Consider the following 21,445-nt stretch of genomic DNA (forward strand, 5'->3'; position numbering starts at 1 on the left):
TAATTTTTTAATATAAATTATAAAATTGCATATAATTATCAGGTCATGCGGTTGAACCAGTGACCCACTGGTTGAACTAGTAACTCAGTGACCTGATACCTCGATCTGATCAATAACCGGACCAGTTTTAATAAGATTGGTAACAAGACATTAGCACTGTACTATGCATGTGATGGTATAAATTTTTTCTAATTTTAAAAAAAGGGAAATACCAAATTTAGTACTCCTGTTATTTACGGAAGAGAAAGAAAGAAAAAATCCGTGATGTAACACCGCACCTTGCCATTGTCATGATTTGTGTTTGCCACTTATTGGGCCTGTAGCAATTATATGAAAGCATCTTTTCATCTACCTTTTACGAATGACTTGACGTGATCATGGAAAATTTCTTTTATGCTCCGTATGCATAAAAAATTTGGTATATCTTCCGTTTATAATATAATATGTATTTTATTTTTTATCAAATTATTTTTTCATCTAATTTTAATATATATTATTTATGAGTTTTATAAGAGTTATGTTGTAAGAAAAGTGATTGTGTCATGTTATAGAAATTCGTTTTCCGTGCCTTAATTATTATTTATTTTTTACTTCAAAAAATAAGAGCCCCACAAAATATTATATGTGTAATTTTTTTTTTCATGTTGCATGATAAATACAAATCCCACTATTTATTACTAAAAAATAAAATATATGTCATATTATGAATGAAAAATTCATTGAAAATTCGGTGCATTGATAACACAAAAGATATTCTTGTGGTCTAGGTCGTATCTTTACACTTTTAATCTTTTTTTAATCAAATTCAAGTTTTATCTATTTGTCATTTTTCATAAATTGAAAAAAAAAATAATAATTAAAAGATTTGAAATTTTTAAATTTATTTTAGATAATTTTATCTAATGTTCACTAAAATATATATATAAAAATATGTAAGGTTTATATTTTTTTCTCTCTTATCTCTTTACATGGGTTCACATGATTCCAACACACTTTTTTTTTGTGTATTTTGGGTGAACATTTAGTATAGTTATCTAAAATAACTTTAGAAACTTTAAATCCATAATTAAAATATTTAAAAAATTAAAAGACGTAACTTACAACGAGGAACGTCAGAGAATTCAACAACATCAACATTACATTTAATCCAAGCTAATTGAAGTCGGTGGAGATGAATAAAAATAAAGAGAGGGGGCATTAAAAATAAAAATAAAAAAAATTAGGGAAGGAAGAAATAAAATAAAAGATAAAAAAAAGGGAGTTTGAAGAAGAAAAAACCTAAAAAGAAAGTATCTGAAACATAAAAATAACAACAGCGGAGAATTAAACATACTAATGAAATATATAATCATTATAAATGAATGCATTCGATTCAACATCCATTACTACTTGCTCTAAAAAAAAATCTCTCACACAAATTAATACTAATATGCTAATATTGATCATGTCTTCTGTTTCTCTTATTTTAAATTATTATTTAATTTAAAAAAATAATAAACAAATAAAATTAAATTCTTAAAATAAGGTCTTGAATCGTATCATGTCATATTTGGAACACTGACGAAATTGCTACAATTTTCTTAATTTTTTTATTCAAATGTCACACTAATAATCTTTTTTATTAGACTACAATGCTTTGAAATTCGTTACGATTAGTAGTGTACTTTGTTGTCAATAATTTCGTAACATGTGGTATTATTTATGTGCCCCATAGTGTATCAAGTTCATTATCACTATTAATGAACTTAGTCCAAAGAGCTCTTTTCATGCAAAAATGTATAATGTGTCACGAAATTATCGAGGATAAACTTCCATGCATTACAATTTAGTAAAAAATACTAACCGTGTGATATTTGGGTAAAAAATTGGGGGAAGTGTTAGCACTTTGGTCGATGTTCCGTCATATTTTCTGTAATAACTATTTATTTATATAATTGTGATAGTTAAAATGACATATTTTCTTTAATATTCACCACGACGGCGCCACCATGTATTCCACGCCGCCACCCACACTACCCCGGAGCTCCACCGCTTGATCCTTCTCTCGTTTCTGTCTACAGTTCGATGGAAAGAAATAAAAGGTAACGGTGATAGAGACAAGGACAATGACATTGGTTATTCAATATTCATATTAAAATATTGATTATTTTCAATTTATTCTGTACAGAAAACGAGAGGCCAATATAATATACTGCCACATAGAAAAAATGGTCAAAAAAAAGAAAAAAGTTGAAAAATGTGATGGAGCAGTTAATGGTGATGCATACTAGAGGATATGTTGGGAAATCGATAATAGTGATGGAGCATAGAAACAGAGCTTGCATGGATGCCAAGTCACCCATACTATCTTATATAATTTTATTTTTTATATTTTAGTAATTTTTATATTTTTCTAGTAATTTATTTTTTGTAACACTTTGGTAAGTCAGCCCTAATCAAGATATGTTTTTAACTAATTTAATCAAGATTTGGAAGTGTGTAAAACACATAATAAAAATGCTGTGTTGTTGACCTTAAAAGAGAAGCTCTTACAACCACAGCATAACACAAAGTTGAGGGTCTTTACTCTGTTGAGTTTTTACTTCAAACACAAGATGGCAAAAAGGTAGCACACTAGCACTTAATCTTTCTCTTCGATTTGCATGCTTCTAGTTCCTTAATATATTGTTAAATCTCATGCTTCATAGTCCATTTTTTGATCTCTTTTTGAAAGTAAAACTCTTTTGATTGAGTATATCAGGTATGCAGTTGTGACTGGTGCAAATAAGGGAATTGGATTAGAGGTAGTTAGGCAGTTAGCCTCAGCTGGGATCAAGGTGGTGCTTACTGCTAGAGATGAGAAAAGGGGTCTCGAAGCATTGGAAAAACTCAAAGCCTATGGTGTTTCTGACCTTGTAGTTTTTCATCAGCTAGATGTGGCTGATGCTCAAAGTGTAGCTTCTCTGGCAGATTTTGTCAAATCTGAATTTGGGAAACTTGATATTCTGGTAACTTGGATATTTGATACTACTATGTTGTTATAACTGAAAAAATGGCACATCCTAAAAGTTTACATATTTTGGGCTGTTCCCCTTAAAAAATGGGATGAGACACTAACTAATTTGCTCAGCTGCAGAAATACATACAATTAACTTTCCATTTGAATGATTTGGAATATTCTGTTTTAATTTCTTGTTTTGTTTCGATCTTGCAATTCCAATTATTCATCTTTTGTTGTGTGATTCTGCATGCATACTTCTCTTTGGTTAGCTATTACTGGAATCTACATGTTAGATCTTTTAAATTTGAGTTTTTGTTTTATTGGCAGTATCAGATGGTGTTCCCCTTTGTAATCTGTTAATTACATTTTAGCACTAAGCAGGATTTAGTCACCAATTAATCAATTTGATAGATTTTATTGATGGTATTATATATCCCCTTGATGGCTTTGAATTGAATCATGACTTTTCATCTTGAATTATGCATATTTCATTAAAATAGGCTGTATCGTGCAGGTTAACAATGCAGGTGTTGGTGGAGTTGAAGTAAAAGAGAAGGATTTACTCTCTTTAGCAATCATTAAATGCGGGGTTAGTATCTAGACATTTTATGGCATCTAGTCAATAATAGATGCCAAAGAACAGTTTCCCAAAATACAGTTTATCTTTAACTTGATAACAAAATGAAGATATTTGTTGATCCTGATTATAGCTTGTGTAGTATTATGGCATTCCAACAATGTTCTATATGTCAAACTAAATTTAAATATCAGGTGCTTATCTGATAACACTTTAGTATCATGGAATTGGTTAATGGCATAGTATATGTGAAGTCTATAAGATGCCATATTAAATTTGAAATTGTTCTGGAAATTTTTCTATGTTAGTAGGTTGGATTATTTTGTTTTAGGGCAGGGGATATTGTTATTGGTTTGAAAATCTTGTAATGGTTGTTGAGTATTGAGTTGTCCATACTTTGCAGGCATTATCTGATGATGATCGGAGAAAGGCAATGTCTCAAACATCTGAGTTAGCTGAAGAATGCCTGCAAATAAATTATTATGGGGCTAAAAGAACAGCGGAATCCCTTCTTCCCCTCCTCCAGTTATCTGATTCTCCAAGAATTGTGAATGTATCATCTACGTTGGGGAAGATAGAGGTGGGCTATTACTTCTTGCATCAATATTTCATCTGGTTTTTTTTTGTGACTAATCTAACTGAAGAGAGTAAAGGAAGATTAAACTTGAAACTCTGGTGTTTTAGGTTGATGACTGGAGTGAAACCTGGCTCAGAGTGACTTAAGTATTGACAATATCTTGATTTATCTATTCTAAATAATTGATAAATAGTCATGCCATCCATATTTTGGGTAACTGTGGGTTTAAACAGAATTATTATTGGTTCCAATGAGAGGGAGTCTAATTAACAAGATGGCAACAAGCATAGAAACAAAAAAACAAAAAAAAAAATTAACATTGTTGGACCTGTCACATGCTTACCATATAACATTAACCATCTTTACAAGAATAATATGGAGTTAAATAGCTTAAAATCATAGCCAGCCCAAAGCCCATTGTACACCCTATTTCATAACTCAAAAATTTCCTCTTTCACTTGTTCTCTCTGTGTCTCACAATACGTCTGAGCCATTGGTTTTATTTATGAACAAGCTTCCTTAGTTTCCACTTGTTAGTTTCCACTTTTCCCAAATCTAGTAGATTGTACAAATTTAGTAAATATTTACAAAATCCTTTACATTATCTCATATATCCTTGTTATGGACCCATCTTATAGGCCCATATCCAATAGCCCACAACAAATAATCACCTAGGAGAGTTAAAGAAACAATCCTATTTGATAAGATATCAATTTTATCATATCACTAGTGGATCAAATATCGGGCCCCCAATATTCTCAAGTGGCCTAAAATCCTACTCCTACCAAATAATCCATCTATAAATAAGGGGTTAATCCAACTAGGTACACACTTTGAACTCCATACTCTCTTAGCTGTCACTGTGCATACATCCCACGCCTTCGTCTATACGCCATTATTATTAGTGCACAGTGATCTGCCAACGGTGAGAACGCTCAGATTGAGCATCAACGATCTCCCTGTTGTCGATTGTGACCCAAATGGCCTTATCCGAGTCAAGAGCAAAGTTCCCTGTGACAAATCAATTCCAGGAGAGAAGGTAGCTTGCTCTCTTGTGACGTGATATGGCGGATGATGGATTTTGAAGTCGGCATCATGAATATCGGCACAGAACCACCATAGCACATCATTAGCAAGAAACTAGGCGAGAAAATAACTAGAGGCAAAGAAAACAGAGCATCGAAATTCAAATTCCCTCAGGGTTCAAGAAATCGTCACGCCGGCAAGAATTGCACGGAATTGATGGCGTAATCGATAATAAAGCAGGAATAGAATAATTCAGGCGCCGACTCCAATCTCGTTTGCAATGAGCAATTTTGATTCTAATGCTCTAAAGACGAATCAGAGTATAGTTCCACTCCCCTTAAGAACCCAAAAGCACTATAGCAAGTTAAACCGAGATGCTAAATACGACATTCTCAAAATGCCAAACTGGCTTCAGGCCACAAGCCAAAGTAACTTGTAAAAGATACGTCAAAATATAGAGCAAGAAATTGGAAAATAAATCGCCAAGTTAGAAGCTCAGCTATAGCCCCAAGCTCCAAGTTAAATATCTTGGCCATCACCCCGATCTCCAAATCAGATCGGCCATCGCCTCGAGCCCCATGAAAAGCAACTTAGCGCATAGGCCGACCTATTAGTGCAAAATAAGTTCGAACCTTGCTTAGTGTTAGAGAATAATATAAACCATTAAAAAGGCATCATCCAATGACTTAAAGTTTTGGGTTGAAGTGGTTCTTTACATGGTATTAGAGCTTCAGTGACCATAAGGTCACGGGTTCGATCCTCACCGCTCCCCACTTTCAAGTGAAATTAAATAAGTACAAGGTAAAAAAAAAAATTGGGCCTGTGCAATATCCATTCTTCAAGCCCAAATGGCTCTTGCGTGAGGCGGTGTGTTAGAGAATAATATAAACCATTAAAAAGACCATCACCCAATGCCTTAAGGTTTTGGGTTGAAGTAATTCTTTACACCTAGAAGATGTAATTTGGCTAATGCAACTCACTAACAAAGGCTCAAGCAACCCTGACGAGTACGCCAGGGACCAATAACTCGGTGCCCTCCCCTAGCTACATCAGGACAAACTGAGGCTCGTCTACAAGACACACAATGCATGGCGGCTCAATGCCACAACGCCCTCATCATTTGATAGGAACTCAGCCACAACCACCTTGGCTATAACACCTAGGAGCCCAGAAACCCAAAGACGGTGTGAAAAAGGAGGAGAAATTCTCTGGAAACCAAGTGCAAAATAGGAAGTACGAAACGCAAATGAGCAAGACCAAAACACACAAGCAACGTGTAACGGGATCTTTGGGAGTGAAAATGAAAAGGCAGGGGCAAAACAGACATTTCACAGGGGGAATAACGTCCCTGAGATAGACGTTTGCAGCAGCTCATTATCACACACGAAACGCGAAGGCGGAACGCGTTCTCAACGCATGCCGCGCCAATCAGGACGTGACACGTGTAAAGACATAACCACTGAAAACAGGCGTGAAAAAGCTAAAAGGTCACCACACATGGGCGACCCATTCAGGGCGGCATAAGAGGGGAGACCTTTTTGACCCCACGAGAATGAGACATGAAGCTCAAGCCACCACAGCTAACCCAGAAACCCCAAGTTGGCCAAGAGTTGATCTATGGAATTAGATGGGCTTATACCTCGTCCAAAAGCCCTAAAGCAGCTATGACAACAGTGAACAACGCTCGCAACGCCATAACTGGATGTTGCGATCACGACAAGTATACCGCCCGTTTCAAGTAATAGAGTTGTGAGAAAGCTTATTGTCCCACGAGGATTGAAGCACCAAGTACTATTCACACTAGTCACTTTAATTTGGACAATTCGATTTGGTTGTTGATAATAATTGTTGAATTAAAATAAAATAAAATGAAAAGTAATTTTAAAGAAAAACAATAAAAAATATGCAAGAACGATTAAAGAACGATTTAGGAATTGTAATAAAGAACTGTAGTCAGGGCACACTTCACCTTTGATCCTCCCATATTAATAAAAATTAATTCTTATAATCAATTATTTCAATTGTTCAGACAATTCATCTTCTTTAAATTAATTGGTTAGATTTTAATGTCTTAGTGTATTTAACCCTTTAACCCAATTACAATTCTAATGTCTTAGTAATCCTTCTTGAATTAAGCATTAAGTTCAATGAATTAAGAAGTCTGCAATTCATACAAGCCTATGTCTAGATCATGCACAAATTGTTATTTTACCCTAGTCAGAATTAAAACCCCGATATGTCTATTGTGAGTTTTAACCCTCAAAACTCTGTAAGAGTGATCAGTTCTAATAAGGATATAGATTTTTCATTCAAGGTAAAATATTTAATTAAAATAAAATAATTATAAACTCAAATCAAATACCAAAAGGGGTTCACATCAGATCCATGACTCTAACTATAAAAGAAACTTAGCCAGACATAGTTGGCTTAAACAAAATAAAGACATAAAAAAGAATAAGAAGTCATGATGAAGAAGAAGAAGAAGAAGAAGAAGAAGAAGAAGAAATCAATGGTGCTATTTTTCTTCTAATTCCTCTCTCTCTCTCTGAAAACTTCAACCCTGGTATCCGGTGTTCTTTTCCTTCCTGAGTGTGCTTAGCTTCTTTTGTGTTTCCAAGAGTTGCCTTTTTATAGTGATGAAATCATATCTTTTAATTTTTCATAATATCTTCAATGAAATCTTCACTAGAATCTCCAATCATATCTTCAATCAAATCCTTAAAATCTTACCTTTTATATTTAAAGGAAAAACTTTCCTTAAAAATATTTAAAGGAAGATTCAATAAGATCTTCAATGATTCAGAAATCCAAATCAAATCCACTTGAGCTCTCCAATTTATCTCTTTATTGAGCTGAAAATTACTGCAAAATATAAGAATTTTTATGAGAATATTACTGAGAATAAAATAACACTTTAATTATAATTCTCATAACTTTTAATTATTTTTAAATCAATTTCATGCTCATATTAACCCTTAATATATAATAAATTGGAGACTCATCGCTGGACTCGTGATCCGGACCTTGTCACACCTAGGTGGAGCTTACCCACATAAAAAGGGGCGCAAGATGGCCCAAGAACTCCAAATGGACATCAACCAAATGGAATCCTAAGACAAAATGGACCCGGACGTGGTCGAGACGTAAGAAAAAACATCACAGCCTAGCAGCTCGAACATTCTAACTTCCGGACTGGGGTGCAACTGTTATTGACCCATCTTATGGGCCTATATCCAATAGCCCACAACAGATAATCACCTAAGAAAGATAAAGAAACAATCCTATTTGATAATATATCAATCTTATCATATTACTAGTGGATATCGGGGGGCCCAGTATTCCCAAGATGCTCAGAATTCTACTCCTACAAGGTAACCCATCTATAAATAAGGGGTTAAGCCAACTAGGTATATACTCTTAACTCCATACTCTTTTAGTTGTCACTGTACATACACCCAACGCCTTATGAGCAGGGGCGGAGCCAGGAATGGAGGGGAGGAGGGGCGAAAATTAATTTTTTTGTCTTGCATAATATCAATATTTTTTTTTACCTATTGATCTCGTAGGAATTCATTTAGGTAATTTCTTACCAAAATATTAACATTTAACAACATTTGAAAGACTGAAAAAAATGTACTATTGATCGGGTCCAACAAACATAAAAAGTAGTTTAAAGCAATAATTAAAAAAAAAGAATGCCTTAACTAAGACAATGCTTTTAACTACATTTTTAAAAAAGAAAAAAGAAAAAAGATAAGTTGGCCCAAAAAGTGAATCTTTTAAGTTAGAGCAATCACATTTTCTCTGTATGAAACCACTACACAAAGAGAAACACAACCATCCAAATGAAAAGAGAGCAAAAGGGTGGCAAAAAAGCCAAAGCTTTCATTAACCAAAATATAGCTTATGAAAATAAAAAAGAAAATGCAGAAAAGGTTACACATAACACGCACATTAGGTGAAGTGGACGAGAAATGAACGAGAAATGAACGTGGTATTATGAGAAAACCACCTCCAACACTTATCCAAATCACAAATTATTGTTACAAACAGTTCTAATTGACCATCAATCTCTTTCCCCTCCCCTTCTCCAAATTTTCATAGAGACGTCTTCTTATTTAGTTTATGTTTGTGTCCTGTCTCCTTTTACTTTTATCTGCATGATCTCTTATATTGCTTATTCATGTCAGCTTATTCATGTCATGTCAGTGTGTGTCAAATGAATGGGCTAAAGGAGTCTTCGGTGATGCTGATAACCTTACAGAAGAAAGTGTGGATGAAGTATTGAAGCAATTTATCAAAGATTTCGAAGAAGGGTCATTAGACAGCAAAGGCTGGCCTAAGTCTCTTGGTGCCTATATTGTATCTAAAGCTGCTATGAATGCCTATACAAGAATTCTTGCTAAGAAATTCCCTGCTGCCTGCATCAATAGTGTTTGCCCTGGTTATGTCAAGACAGATATAACCCTCAATACTGGCGTTTTAACAGTTGAAGAAGGTGCTGCTAGTCCTGTAAGGTTAGCACTGCTTCCCAATGGTAGTCCATCTGGCCTCTTCTATTTCAGGAGTGAAGTATCTTCCTTTTGATTGCTAGTACTTTTTTTTTTATGTATTGTGGTGTTGAAAAACTACGTTGCTTTTCCATAATGCCTAGCTTATGATTTCTTTTTTTATTGTGTGGTATCTTAGTATCAACTTTTGTCTTGTTCAAACCTAAGTTCCTCTTCACACTGAAGTACCCTGACATTGTCTGCTATCCTATTTGTATTTGTCATTTATTTATCATTTAAGGTAAGTAAATATTAAAAAGGCATATCCTAATTGACTCACTTGAATGAAATATTTTCAGGGTTGTTGTATTAGAAGATATCATATTTAAAATATTTTTCTAAATGAAAAAAAATGCCTTTAAATCTCAAACTTTTTTTGATTTGCCAGAATTTAGAATCGTTCAATTTTATCCTTAAACTGTAACAATTATATGAATAGAGCTTTTCATTCACCTTTTATTAAATTTTGAATGGATGAATGAACTGGTGTGATCTAAACCCTTCGGATCTTTACAATTTTAACTTTTTTTTTTTAAATTCAAGTTTAACCTATTTATTATCTTTAATAAATTTAACATAAAAAGAAGTAATATTTAAAACAATTGAAAAATCAAAACACATGTTTATGTGGCGAAACACCGAGAATGTTTTGTTCAACATGCACTTTCACTAGATTTTGTTTTTTCAAATAAATTATTTTAATATTTGTATGTGAAAAATGAAAATTGGGATGTTCTTGTAATATATTATCTTTAAGAATTGCAATATATTTACGTTAAGAATATATGATATAAATTTTTTATTTTGTGTGTGTAAATTAAGTAAATATGTTTTGGCCAATATATGCTTCCAATTGCCACCTTTTTTGATCTCTATATCTCCCTGCACCACTTTCATTTTCAAATTGTAACTATCTAGCTTAGATTCCTAAGGAAACAAAAATTTAAATTGAGGTGGTGGGAGCTTTTGGAACTGAGTAGTGTTAGTCTGATAAATTAATGTCACATATTTCAGGCTTTTGACCATAGTAACATAAAAGAGATTTTTTATCGGATTGATTCAAAATTTCAAATATTTTACCAAAATATTGCTATATGAGACACGAATGAAGGTGTGTGCGTTTGAGTCGCGTATAGAAGATGTGCATAGATAAATATACATCTGTCATATGATGGACACGACAAGTTGCACATGAGAGTGTGTTCGTTCAAGTCGCACGTGAAGGTAATGCATTACATTGCGCCTTATGTGGCAAATGCACATTCATCCATGCACAAGTCACGCACCTTTCTTGAACAGACTCATTCTCTCCACGCATTTCATGATATTATTTTAATAAAATATTTATATTTTAAATTAATAAGTCAACATAAACTATAATATATTACAGATTTCATCCGGACAGTTTGCTTTTATAATTGATTAGTTTTCCCTTTCTCTCTGAGTTATCTAACTCAAATTTAAAATTTTTGGCAATCTACATAAATTTTATTTGTACATGTATAAACAGCAATGAGAATTTCGTGCATGATTATTGGTGTTTTATCAATTCTCTTCCTTAGGTTTCAAAGGAGCAGCTAGCACGTTCCAAGCTGCACTTTGCGGATGATGGAGAAGATCATATGCTCTGATTTTATTATTTTAATTTTTTATTAGTTTTAAAATTATAAAAAATTAAACTATTAGGATGAAAAAACATATGGGGCCCTTAGATTATGCCATACAATTTTTCTTTACCAACCATTTGTTTGTATAAATGTAATAGTCAAAAGGATTACATTGGAATTTTAAACTGCACGGTGACAAATGGACTAAAGTTTAAGGAGTCTAAATATATTTTTACTCTACAAAATAATTTTAAATATGATAAAATCAAATACAACAGCAACCAGAGAGACGTACAAATGAGAAACATAAAAAGCTGACAAACAATTGCATGATCGGTGTCTCATGCATATATAGAACATGCATGCATATCCAGATATCCTTGTTATTGTTCTCCTAATTAACATCACAATTCTAACATCAAACTTCAAAACTGAAGAATGGGAAAAGCTAGGGAAAGGTAGAATAAGAATAGCACTTATCCTTCCAAGTTGTCAGTGCTTCTTAGTTTAAAACTCCAAACTTTCAATCCCTTTGTTAAATATTACATTCTCCAAATCTCTTTTCCTATCGCATTGCTTCTTCTTTTTTTAACCTTTTGGGATGTGGGGTTTACAGCTAGCTTTAGCTAGGATCTAGGTGGTGCTTACAGCTAGAGATGAGAAAAGGGGTCTTCAAGCTTTGGCAAAACTGTTTTCATCAACTAGCTAGACGTGGCTGATGCTAAAAGTGTAGCTTCTCTTGCAGATTTTGTTAAATCAATATTTGGAAAACTTGATATTGTGGTAACATGGAAATTTGATGCCGTCTATTTTTGTTTTTGTTTGTTTTCATTTTTTTCAGTAAATGAATGTTTGTGAGCATTGAAGGTTGTCAGTGAAATGCAATTGTGCATGTTAAGAATGTTCTGCATATTTATATTTTACTTTTCTTTATTTGGTATAAAATGTCTTTATTATGTATCAGGTTATGCTCCTTCTTGTATTCTACTGCATTTTGTACCGAGCAAACTTCAGTTGCCATTTAATAACTTGATAGATTTTTTTTTCCTTTTATATATGGGGTTGCATTTTCTCATGCAACATGAGAGGAGCTTTTCTCCTACACACACAATCAAGTGGGCCCACTAGTTTAAATAAAAAAGGAAAATGAAAGAAAATATTAACACGGAAATCAAGCTCTCACTAACATGAGAGATGACTATTCCTACAATATAAGTGTTGATCTTTTATGAGAAAAACAAACATCAGAAACAATATTGTGCAACAACTTATTTTATTCTGACTAATGAACTTGTTTTTAAATACAAAACTGAGCTCATGCGGTTGCTACTAACCAGCTGATTTTGTTGGTCCACAAAATCAGCAACAAACTAACAAAGCAATAACAGTAAAATGCAGTAAACAAACTCCTAAACAAAAGACTAATCAATTTAAAAAACAACTAATTAACTCCTAAAAAATAGGACATCAACAGCAGCCTTGAAACACCAACATTCTCCTCCTGGATCAAGTGCTGCTTTCACATCTAACTGATACACTTTCCATCCTTGTTGAGCTGCCAAGGCAAGAATCATTCTAATTGTATCTAGTCTTGCAACCGGAGGAAAGGTTTCTGAGAAATCAACTCCCCAAACCTGTGCATATCCCTTCACCACTAACCTGGCTTTATGCTTATTCACTGAGCCATCAGGATTGAGTTTGGTCCTGAAAACCCATTTTACTCCAATCACTTTCCTGTCCTCAGGTCTTTCTGTTAGCTCCCATGTCTGATTTTTTTCTATCATAGCCAACTCTTCCTTCATAGCATTCATCCACCTCTGATCACTTTTAGCTTCCTCATAACTTGAAGGTTCCAAAACAGCCACACTACACCTCTGATATATATCAGTCAGAGATCTGGTACCTCTAATTGGATCATCATCTACTAGCTCATCATAATCCAGTGAGACCTCTTTATGCTTTGCTCTTGGCTCATCTGTCCAGTCCCACTGCTCATCTTCTAGGAACTGAACATCCCTGCTATTGATCACCTTCTTTGTTTGTGGTTGATAGATCTTGTAGGCTTTTGACACCAGACTATAGCCAATGAAAATTCCAGGTTCGGCTTTTTCTCCCAGCTTGTCTCTCTTGACCTGTGGAATGTGAGAAAAACACAGACAACCAAAGACTTTCAAATTTTTTAGAAATGGCTTGAAACCAAACCAAGCTTCGAAAGGTGTCTTCTTTTCCAGTACCCTTGTAGACAGTCTATTTAACAAAAAAACAGCTGTGTTTACTGCTTCTGCCCAAAATTCTTTTGGTAGATTCTTCTCATGCAGCAGACACCTAGTCATTTCCATAATGGTTCTATTCTTTCTTTCACTAACTCCATTTTGCTGTGGAGAATAAGGAACAGTAAGTTGATGCTCAATTCCAGCTTCCTCACAGAAAGTGTTAAACCTTTGTGAAGTGTATTCTGTTCCGTTATCAGATCTGATGACTTGAATTTTGCAGCCACTTTGAGTCTCAACCCATCTCTTAAACTTCATAAATATCTCAGCAACTTCTGACTTTTGCTTCATAAAATAAATCCAGCACATTCTAGTATAATCATCAACGAAGATAAGAAAATACCTGCTGCCATTTAGTGAAGGAGTCACGTGAGGATCACAAAGATCTGTATGAATTAGTTGTAGCTTCTTTGTAGCTCTCCAGGTGGATTCTTTGAAAGGAAGTCTTGTCTGTTTGCCCAAAAAACAAGCTTTGCACCTTGTGATCTGCTCCTCCAGGATTGGTAACCCAGTTGCCATTTCATTCTTCTGCATGAATAGTAAGCCTTTGTAATGAAAATGCCCCAACCTTTTGTGCCATATTTCTGAATCACTAGCCTGACACTTGAATGCCGCTTGCTCCTTCTCAAGGGGATTTAGAGAAAAACTCTTTTGTTGCATCTTTATTCTGAACAGCTCCTGACCATTTGAGTCAAAGATCAAACACTTCCCTTCTTCAAATATCACTTTAAATCCCTTTTCTACCAACTTCCCCACACTCAGCAAATTCTGATCAATATCAGGCACGTACATCACACCAGAAACCAGCTTAGTTTCAGCATAGCTCTCTATTGCTACAGTCCCTTTACCTTTCACTTCTAGATACTCTCCATTTCCAATTCTCACTCTTGACTGCAATGACTTGTCAAGGTCTCTAAATAGCTTTTCATCACTTGTCATGTGATTTGTGCAACCACTATCAACAAGCCAATTATCACATGGAGCACTAGAGGAGAAACAAGAGGCAGCAAATAATTGATCTGCCTCATGCTGGTCTGCAACATGTGCCTCACCTTGCTGCTGATCTCCTTTTTCTTTGCAGAACCTTTCAATGTGTCCAAGCCTATGACACTTTCTGCACTTCACATCTGGCCTCTTCCAACATCTGAAGTGTGGGTGATTCTGCTTTCCACAATGCTTACATGAGGAATGCCCGCCCCAATTGTTCTTAGAGTTGATTGCATTGTTCTCTCCTGCAGCAGCTTCTGAACCACTACTGTCATCTCCTTTCTTCCATCTTACATTATGCTGTTCTTTAGCTTGCAAAGCTCCTTCTGTACTTCCTTCAAGCCTCATTAACCTTCTTTGCTCTTGTGCTTGCAGAGCACTTAGCAATTCTGCCAACTTGATTTGAGACAAATCCTTGGTATTCTCCAAAGATGCAATGGTTGCTTCAAACCTTTCGGGCAAGGAGACAAGAACCTTTTGCACTAGCCTATTATCAGAGATGTCAGTGCCTAGAGCTCTTGCCTGATTTGCAATATTTACCAACTTATCAGAATACTCCTTAATTGTTTCAGACTCTTTCATCTGCAATCTCTCAAATTATGTGATTAGATTCAGCCCCTTCATGCTTCTAATCCTCTCATCTCCTTTATACTCATCTTTGAGGAGGTCCCAAATAGCTTGAGCTGATTCACAAGCCATAATTCTGCTGAAAATGGCAGGTGAGACATCATCATATAAACAAGATTTTGCCTTTGCTTTTCTTGTTATCCTCTCCTTATGAAACTTGATCTGATTGATGGTTGGATTATCAGGAAGGGGAGCAACTTCATAATCTTGTTCTACAGCTTCCCAAAAATCGCAACCCTCTAGATAGGCTTGCATTCTCACTGCCCATGCTTGATAATTTTCTCCATCGAATATTGGTGGAGCCATTGCTGAAAAACCACTTGATCCTCCCTCCATTAATTTCTCAAGTCACTCACAGCCCCTTAAGATCAAGAAGGCTCTTGATACCAATGTTGATCTTTTATGAGAAAAACAAACATCAGAAACAATATTGTGCAACAACTTATTTTATTCTGACTAATGAACTTGTTTTTAAATACAAAACTGAGCTCATGCGGTTGCTACTAACCAGCTGATTTTGTTGGTCCACAAGATCAGCAACAAACTAACAAAGCAATAACAGTAAAATGCAGTAAACAAACTCCTAAACAAAAGACTAATCAATTTGAAAAACAACTAATTAACTCCTAAAAAATAGGACATCAACAGCAGCCTTGAAACACCAACAATGAGATTTATTTATCCCTTTATATATATACATACATATATATATATATATGAGTTAAGAAAATTTTCTTGATAGCTTTGAAGGGAATATCATGACTTCTCATTTTGATGTTTGTACATTGCAGGTTAACAATGCAGGGATTAGTGGAGTTGTAATTAAAGACAATGATTTATTCACTTTAGCGGTCATGAATCGTGAAGTAAGTATCTAGGCTTGTTCTGGCATCTAGTAAATAGATGAGAAAAGTTTGCTACTTTTTTTTGTCCATCTTATCTTAAATTCTAATTATAGAAAAACCTTACAACGAGAGGGTGAAAGTTTTCATAATTAATGATTGGAGGTCTTTGGCAGTGCAACTATGTTTTATAGGCTTTTTGACCACTGTAGCCCTTTATTAATAATTATTTACCAAATTGCCCTCGGTTAGAAACTATTACGAAAAATTAACCCTCCAAACAAACATAACACCAATCTGCCCCTGTTTGACCGTTGACCACGAAGCATACCCGGGTACCCCACTCCTTACCCGGGTATATTTTAAAAAAATCAACCATACCCGGGTATGGAGTGGGGTACCCGGGTATGCTTCGTGGTCAACGGTCAAACAGGGGCAGATTGGTGTTATGTTTGTTTGGAGGGTTAATTTTTCGTAATAGTTTCTAACCGAGGGCAATTTGGTAAATAATTATTAATAAAGGGCTACAGTGGTCAAAAAGCCATGTTTTATATGTCAACCTAAACTTAACTATGGTGCTTATCTTTCAACTCTTTAGAATTTTTGAATTGTTTCTTTCCTTTTGCATTGTAAATGGCATAGTATTTGTGAACTCTGGGTGCCATATTAAATTCAAAACTGTTGTGGAAACTCTGGTTGTTAGAAAGTTTGTAATTGTTTTATTTTTGGGCAGGGGATATTTATAGGGCTATGAAAAACTTCTGTAATGGGTTTGAGTATTGACACATTTACAATTCTTGGTGAATCAGACAACTGGAGGAGTGGAAGAAGGGATTCAACAGTTATTTTAGCACCATAATAATTTATTTGCAAGCATTTTTCAGCTAATTCGTATGTTTGAGTCATTGCCTTTGCCATGTCATCTTCTGATAATACCTGCAATAGATTCTTAAGGTTTTTCCATAAAATCTGACTTAAATAGAGTAAAGGAAGATTAAAAACTTGAAAAAAACTATAGTGTTTAGGTAGATTACTGGAGTGAAATTTTGCTTATATTACTGACTAAATCTTGATTCATCTCTAGTGAATAGTTGATAATTAGAGTCATATTGCCATCCATATGTTTCTTGGATTTGAACAGAAATAGTGACATGTTCCATCATCTATCCTTGAGGGTCTTATACTTTATAATATAGATATATAGATATATTTGCATCGTCTTTTCCAACAAGTTAAAAAATGGACAAAATAATATACTCAATTACGAAAAGCAAATGCTATTTATTAATTTTTGGTAGTAGGAAATAAGCCTCGTTGTATAAGAAATGGATCTCCATCACTAATCCAAAACCCGTATGATAGTTAATAAAAGTTGTAATTGGCCTTCTATATGATATTGAAGCAAAATTTTCAGCTTCTTTCCCTGCATGTATAAAAAAAAATTCATATAGATACTGTGTTAGTTTATTATTTTCTCTTGTTTCCTTTAATTTGCATAAGGTCTTATTGCTTGTTCATGTCAAATTCAGAGTGTACCAAATGGCTGGGCTAAAGTAATCTGCAGTTATGCTGATAACCTTACAGAAGAGGGAGTGTTGAGGAAGTTTCTCGATGATTTCCAAGCAGCTTCATTAGAAAACAAAGGGTGGCCTAAGACCCTAGGTGCCTATATTATCTCTAAAGCTGCTATGAATTCCTCTACAAGAATTCTTGCTAAGAATTTCTCTATGTAAAGAACCTTGGGATACATCACCCCAAAAGCTAGCTCTAAGGGTGAGAGTGCTCAAGGCCTTATAAACTCCACATTAGTTGTTCTTCAACCAATATGGGACTATATATCTCAACATGCCCCCTCACGCAAGAGTCCTCTTGGCTTGAAGCATGGATTATGCAATAGGCCCAGCCTACCTGTGCTAAGAAACGCCACAAGAGAAAGTGAGAGGCGGCGAGGCTCTGATACCATGTAAAGAACCTTGAGATACACCACCCCAAAAGTTAGCTCTAAGGGTGGGAGTGCTCAAGGCCTTATAAACTCCACATTAGTTGCTCTTCAACCAATGTGAGACTATATATCTCAACACCCTACTATGTGCATCAATAGTGCTTGCCCTGGTTGTGTCAAGACAGATATAACAGCAAATACTGGCTTCTTAACAGTTGAAGAAGGTGCTGCTAGTCTTGTGAGGCTAGCACTACTTCCCAATGGTGCTCCATCTGGACTTTTCTATTACCGGAGTGAAGTTTCTCTTGCTAATGGGTTAAGTGAAGTGTATATAAGTAGGAGGATGCATGAATCCAATACTTTAAGTGATACAAACAGTATCACACAAGAAGGCAGAGGACGTAGAGTTAAGGGTGCTCCTACATGGGCTATTGATTTTGTTAAACAGTAGAAGTGTCTATTGGGCTGTGGGCCATAAGAGATCCATTGTATTAGTTGGTATAACATTCATATGTACATAGGAAGTATACGTGTCAATCCGCATGGCACCTTAGATGTGTCTTTTAAATAGAACAACATGTGTAAGGAAAAGGCATTGATCAATTGTTAATAAAAATTTGGTTCTGTTATTCAGTTACAGAGAGTATCTCTGTATCATTGGTGCTTTCATTCTTGTGGAGTCAAGATTCCTAACCCATAACAATCATGAAGCTTCAAGAACTTGCTGAGGAATTTACGCAGTATCGCGAGCAGAACAACAAGAGAATGGAGCAACTGTTTGCAACAATGGAGACTCGTTTCCAGGACATGCAGAACACGCTTCGTGATTCGGTTCTATCGTCACAAGGTACAAGTTCTGATAATCACAGTCATAATTTGGGTTCACCAGCACAACGTATTGTTCATAATCACACTACCAACAATGAGGATCCACGTTCCGTGCTCAAGTTTATCAAACCAGAAATACCTAAGTTTGATGGGAAAGACCCACACATATGGATTTTCAAAACGGAATTGTTCTTCAAGATTCAACAGGTTCCAGAACAGCTGAAGATGGAATTGGTAGGATTGAGGATGGAAGGAGTAGCAGCTGACTGGTTCCAGTGGTTGTTCAGTAGTGGGACTATTCAGTTGTGGGAACAATTTGTTCGTGCAATTAAGGAGCGTTTTGGTCCTTCTACCTATAAAGATGTTCGAGGAGTTTTAGCCAAGCTCATGCAATCGGGTTCATTATCTGATTATATGGCAGAATTCCAAAAGTTGATGAATCAAGTCACCAATATAAAGGATGAATTGTTGATGACTTTCTTCGTAGCAGGTTTACATTCTGAATTACAAGGTGCAGTTCAACTTAGATGGCCTACTTCCTTACACCAAGCTATGCAACTTGCTGTAGCTTATGATAGCCATCATTGTGAGTTGCGTTCTTCCTTCCAGAACCAACCAAAGAAGTTTGTTCCTCGTTCTAATATTAAAGTTACATCTGATAAGGTACATTCTAATCCTTCACCTTCGGTCTCAGCTTCAAGTTCCAGTTTACCTGTTAAGAAAATGTCATCGGATGCCTTGGCCAAAAAGAGAGAATTGGGACTGTGTTATGTTTGTGATGAAAAGTGGTCTAAGACACATAGATGTAAATCTCAGATGTTAGTCATGATTGTTGACTGTGAAGAGTCAGATGGAGAATCTGAGGAAGAAATTATCTGGCAAAAGGAGGGGACAAAAGATACTTCCCTGGATGCAGCCTTGCATTCTTTGTCCGGGAGAGCAGATGCCAAATCCTTGGTGTTGTTGGCAGAATTGGGTAAGGGGAAGGTAAAAATCTTGGTGGACTCAGGTAGTTCCCATAACTTCATTCAGAGAAGTTTGGTTGAGGAGTTGCAATTACCTATGGTTAAAACCAATAGAATGAGAGTCTTCATGGGAAATGGTGAGTTTCTAATTTGTGACAAGAAATGCCTACAAGTGAAAATGGTCATCCAAGGTCATACAATTGTCACTGATTTGTATGTTCTGGATTTGTGCACTCTCAACATAGTATTAGGCATGCAGTGGCTTGTAACATTGGGAAGAGTCACCCACAATTATGGTGAACTTTCCATGGAATTTACTTGGAACAATAAGCTGATCTTATTGAGAGGCATTATTCCACAGCAGCATCAACAAGTGGTGTATGGAGAGGATTCACAATGTCATGCATTAGCAGTTCAGGAACAACAGGTCGAGCAGTCTGCAATTGACCCTGCACTTTTACACATCCAAGACAAAATTCCAACAGCCTTATGGCCTGTCTTGCTGCAATACCAGAAAGTGTTTGAGTTACCTAAAGCATTACCTCCGTGTAGAGACTTGACACATGCTATTCCACTGGTTGATGAATCCCAAGCTGTTAAGGTTAGACCTTATAGATATCCACATCATCAAAAAGAGGAAATTGAAAGGCAAGTAACTGAACTTTTAAAATCTGGGTGGATTCAACAAAGCCATAGTGCTTTTTCATCTCCAGTACTGTTAGTTAGAAAACATGATAGCACTTGGCGCATGTGCATAGACTATAGAGCCTTAAATGCTTTAACAATCAAAGATGCTTTTCCTATACCTACTATAGATGAGCTTCTAGATGAATTGCATAATGCCAAGCTGTTTAGCAAGTTGGACCTACGTTCAGGCTATCACCAAATACTCATGAAGCAAGATGATGTTCACAAGACAGCCTTTAGAACTCATGAAGGTCACTATGAGTTCAAGGTTATGCCATTTGGCTTGACCAATGCCTCAGCCACCTTCCAAGCAACCATGAATCACATTTTTAGACCATTTTTGCGTAAATTCATAGTTGTTTTCTTTGATGATGTCTTAATTTACAGCTCCTCCATGACAGATCACATAACTCATTTAGCTACAACATTGAGTTGCTTACTTGACAACTTATTTTTTGTCAAATTGAGTAAGTGTGAATTTGGAGCAAGTGAGATTGGGACATGTGGTGACAGCAATGGGAGTTAAAGCTGATCCTAGAAAAATTGAGGCTATGCTTGAATGGCCAACTCCCACATCCCTCAAGCAACTCAGAGCTTTCCTTGGGCTGACAGGTTATTTCAGAAGGTTTGTGCAAAGGTATGCTTCTGTTGCTCAACCACTCACTGATTTGTTGAAGAAAGATAAATGGGAATGGACTTCGGATGCTACTCAGGCTTTTCAAGCTTTGAAAGTTGCCATGTCTAGCACTCCAGTCCTCCAATTGCCAGATTTTACTTCTTCCTTTGTAGTTGAGTCTGATGCTTCCAGTGTGGGTGTTGGTGCTGTATTACTCCAGAAGAATCAACCTGTATCTTATTTCAGCAAACGATTGGGACCAAGGTTGGTTGTAACATCTGCTTATGTTAGGGAGCTATATGCTATAACTGAAGCAATAAAAAAATGGCGCCATTACCTTCTCGGTTCTCACTTTATCATCAAA

The 21,445-nt window shown here is 35.6% G+C and overlaps 3 protein-coding genes across 3 annotated transcripts; all 3 read left to right on the forward strand.

Moving 5' to 3' along the window:
- Nucleotides 1-2,493: 2,493 nt before the first annotated feature.
- LOC133286720 ((+)-neomenthol dehydrogenase-like) lies at nt 2,494-10,004 on the forward strand. The gene is made up of 5 exons (XM_061484175.1): nt 2,494-2,605; nt 2,741-2,987; nt 3,495-3,569; nt 3,961-4,137; nt 9,370-10,004. The coding sequence occupies exons 1-5, from the start codon at nt 2,595-2,597 to the stop codon at nt 9,745-9,747; spliced, it is 888 nt and encodes a 295-aa protein (XP_061340159.1). The 5' UTR covers nt 2,494-2,594; the 3' UTR covers nt 9,748-10,004.
- A 5,955-nt stretch (nt 10,005-15,959) lies between these two features.
- LOC133286735 ((+)-neomenthol dehydrogenase-like) lies at nt 15,960-18,436 on the forward strand. Its single transcript, XM_061484186.1, has 3 exons — nt 15,960-16,071; nt 17,544-17,762; nt 18,120-18,436. The coding sequence occupies exons 1-3, from the start codon at nt 15,960-15,962 to the stop codon at nt 18,434-18,436; spliced, it is 648 nt and encodes a 215-aa protein (XP_061340170.1).
- A 254-nt stretch (nt 18,437-18,690) lies between these two features.
- Nucleotides 18,691-20,909, forward strand: LOC133286737 (uncharacterized). The gene is made up of 2 exons (XM_061484187.1): nt 18,691-20,733; nt 20,853-20,909. The coding sequence occupies exons 1-2, from the start codon at nt 18,691-18,693 to the stop codon at nt 20,907-20,909; spliced, it is 2,100 nt and encodes a 699-aa protein (XP_061340171.1).
- Nucleotides 20,910-21,445: the final 536 nt, after the last annotated feature.

This window comes from Gastrolobium bilobum, unplaced genomic scaffold, assembly GCF_033153095.1.
Source record: "Gastrolobium bilobum isolate Gb01-03AN ecotype WA unplaced genomic scaffold, APGP_CSIRO_Gbil_v1 utg16848, whole genome shotgun sequence".
NCBI classification, from domain to species: Eukaryota; Viridiplantae; Streptophyta; class Magnoliopsida; order Fabales; family Fabaceae; genus Gastrolobium; species Gastrolobium bilobum.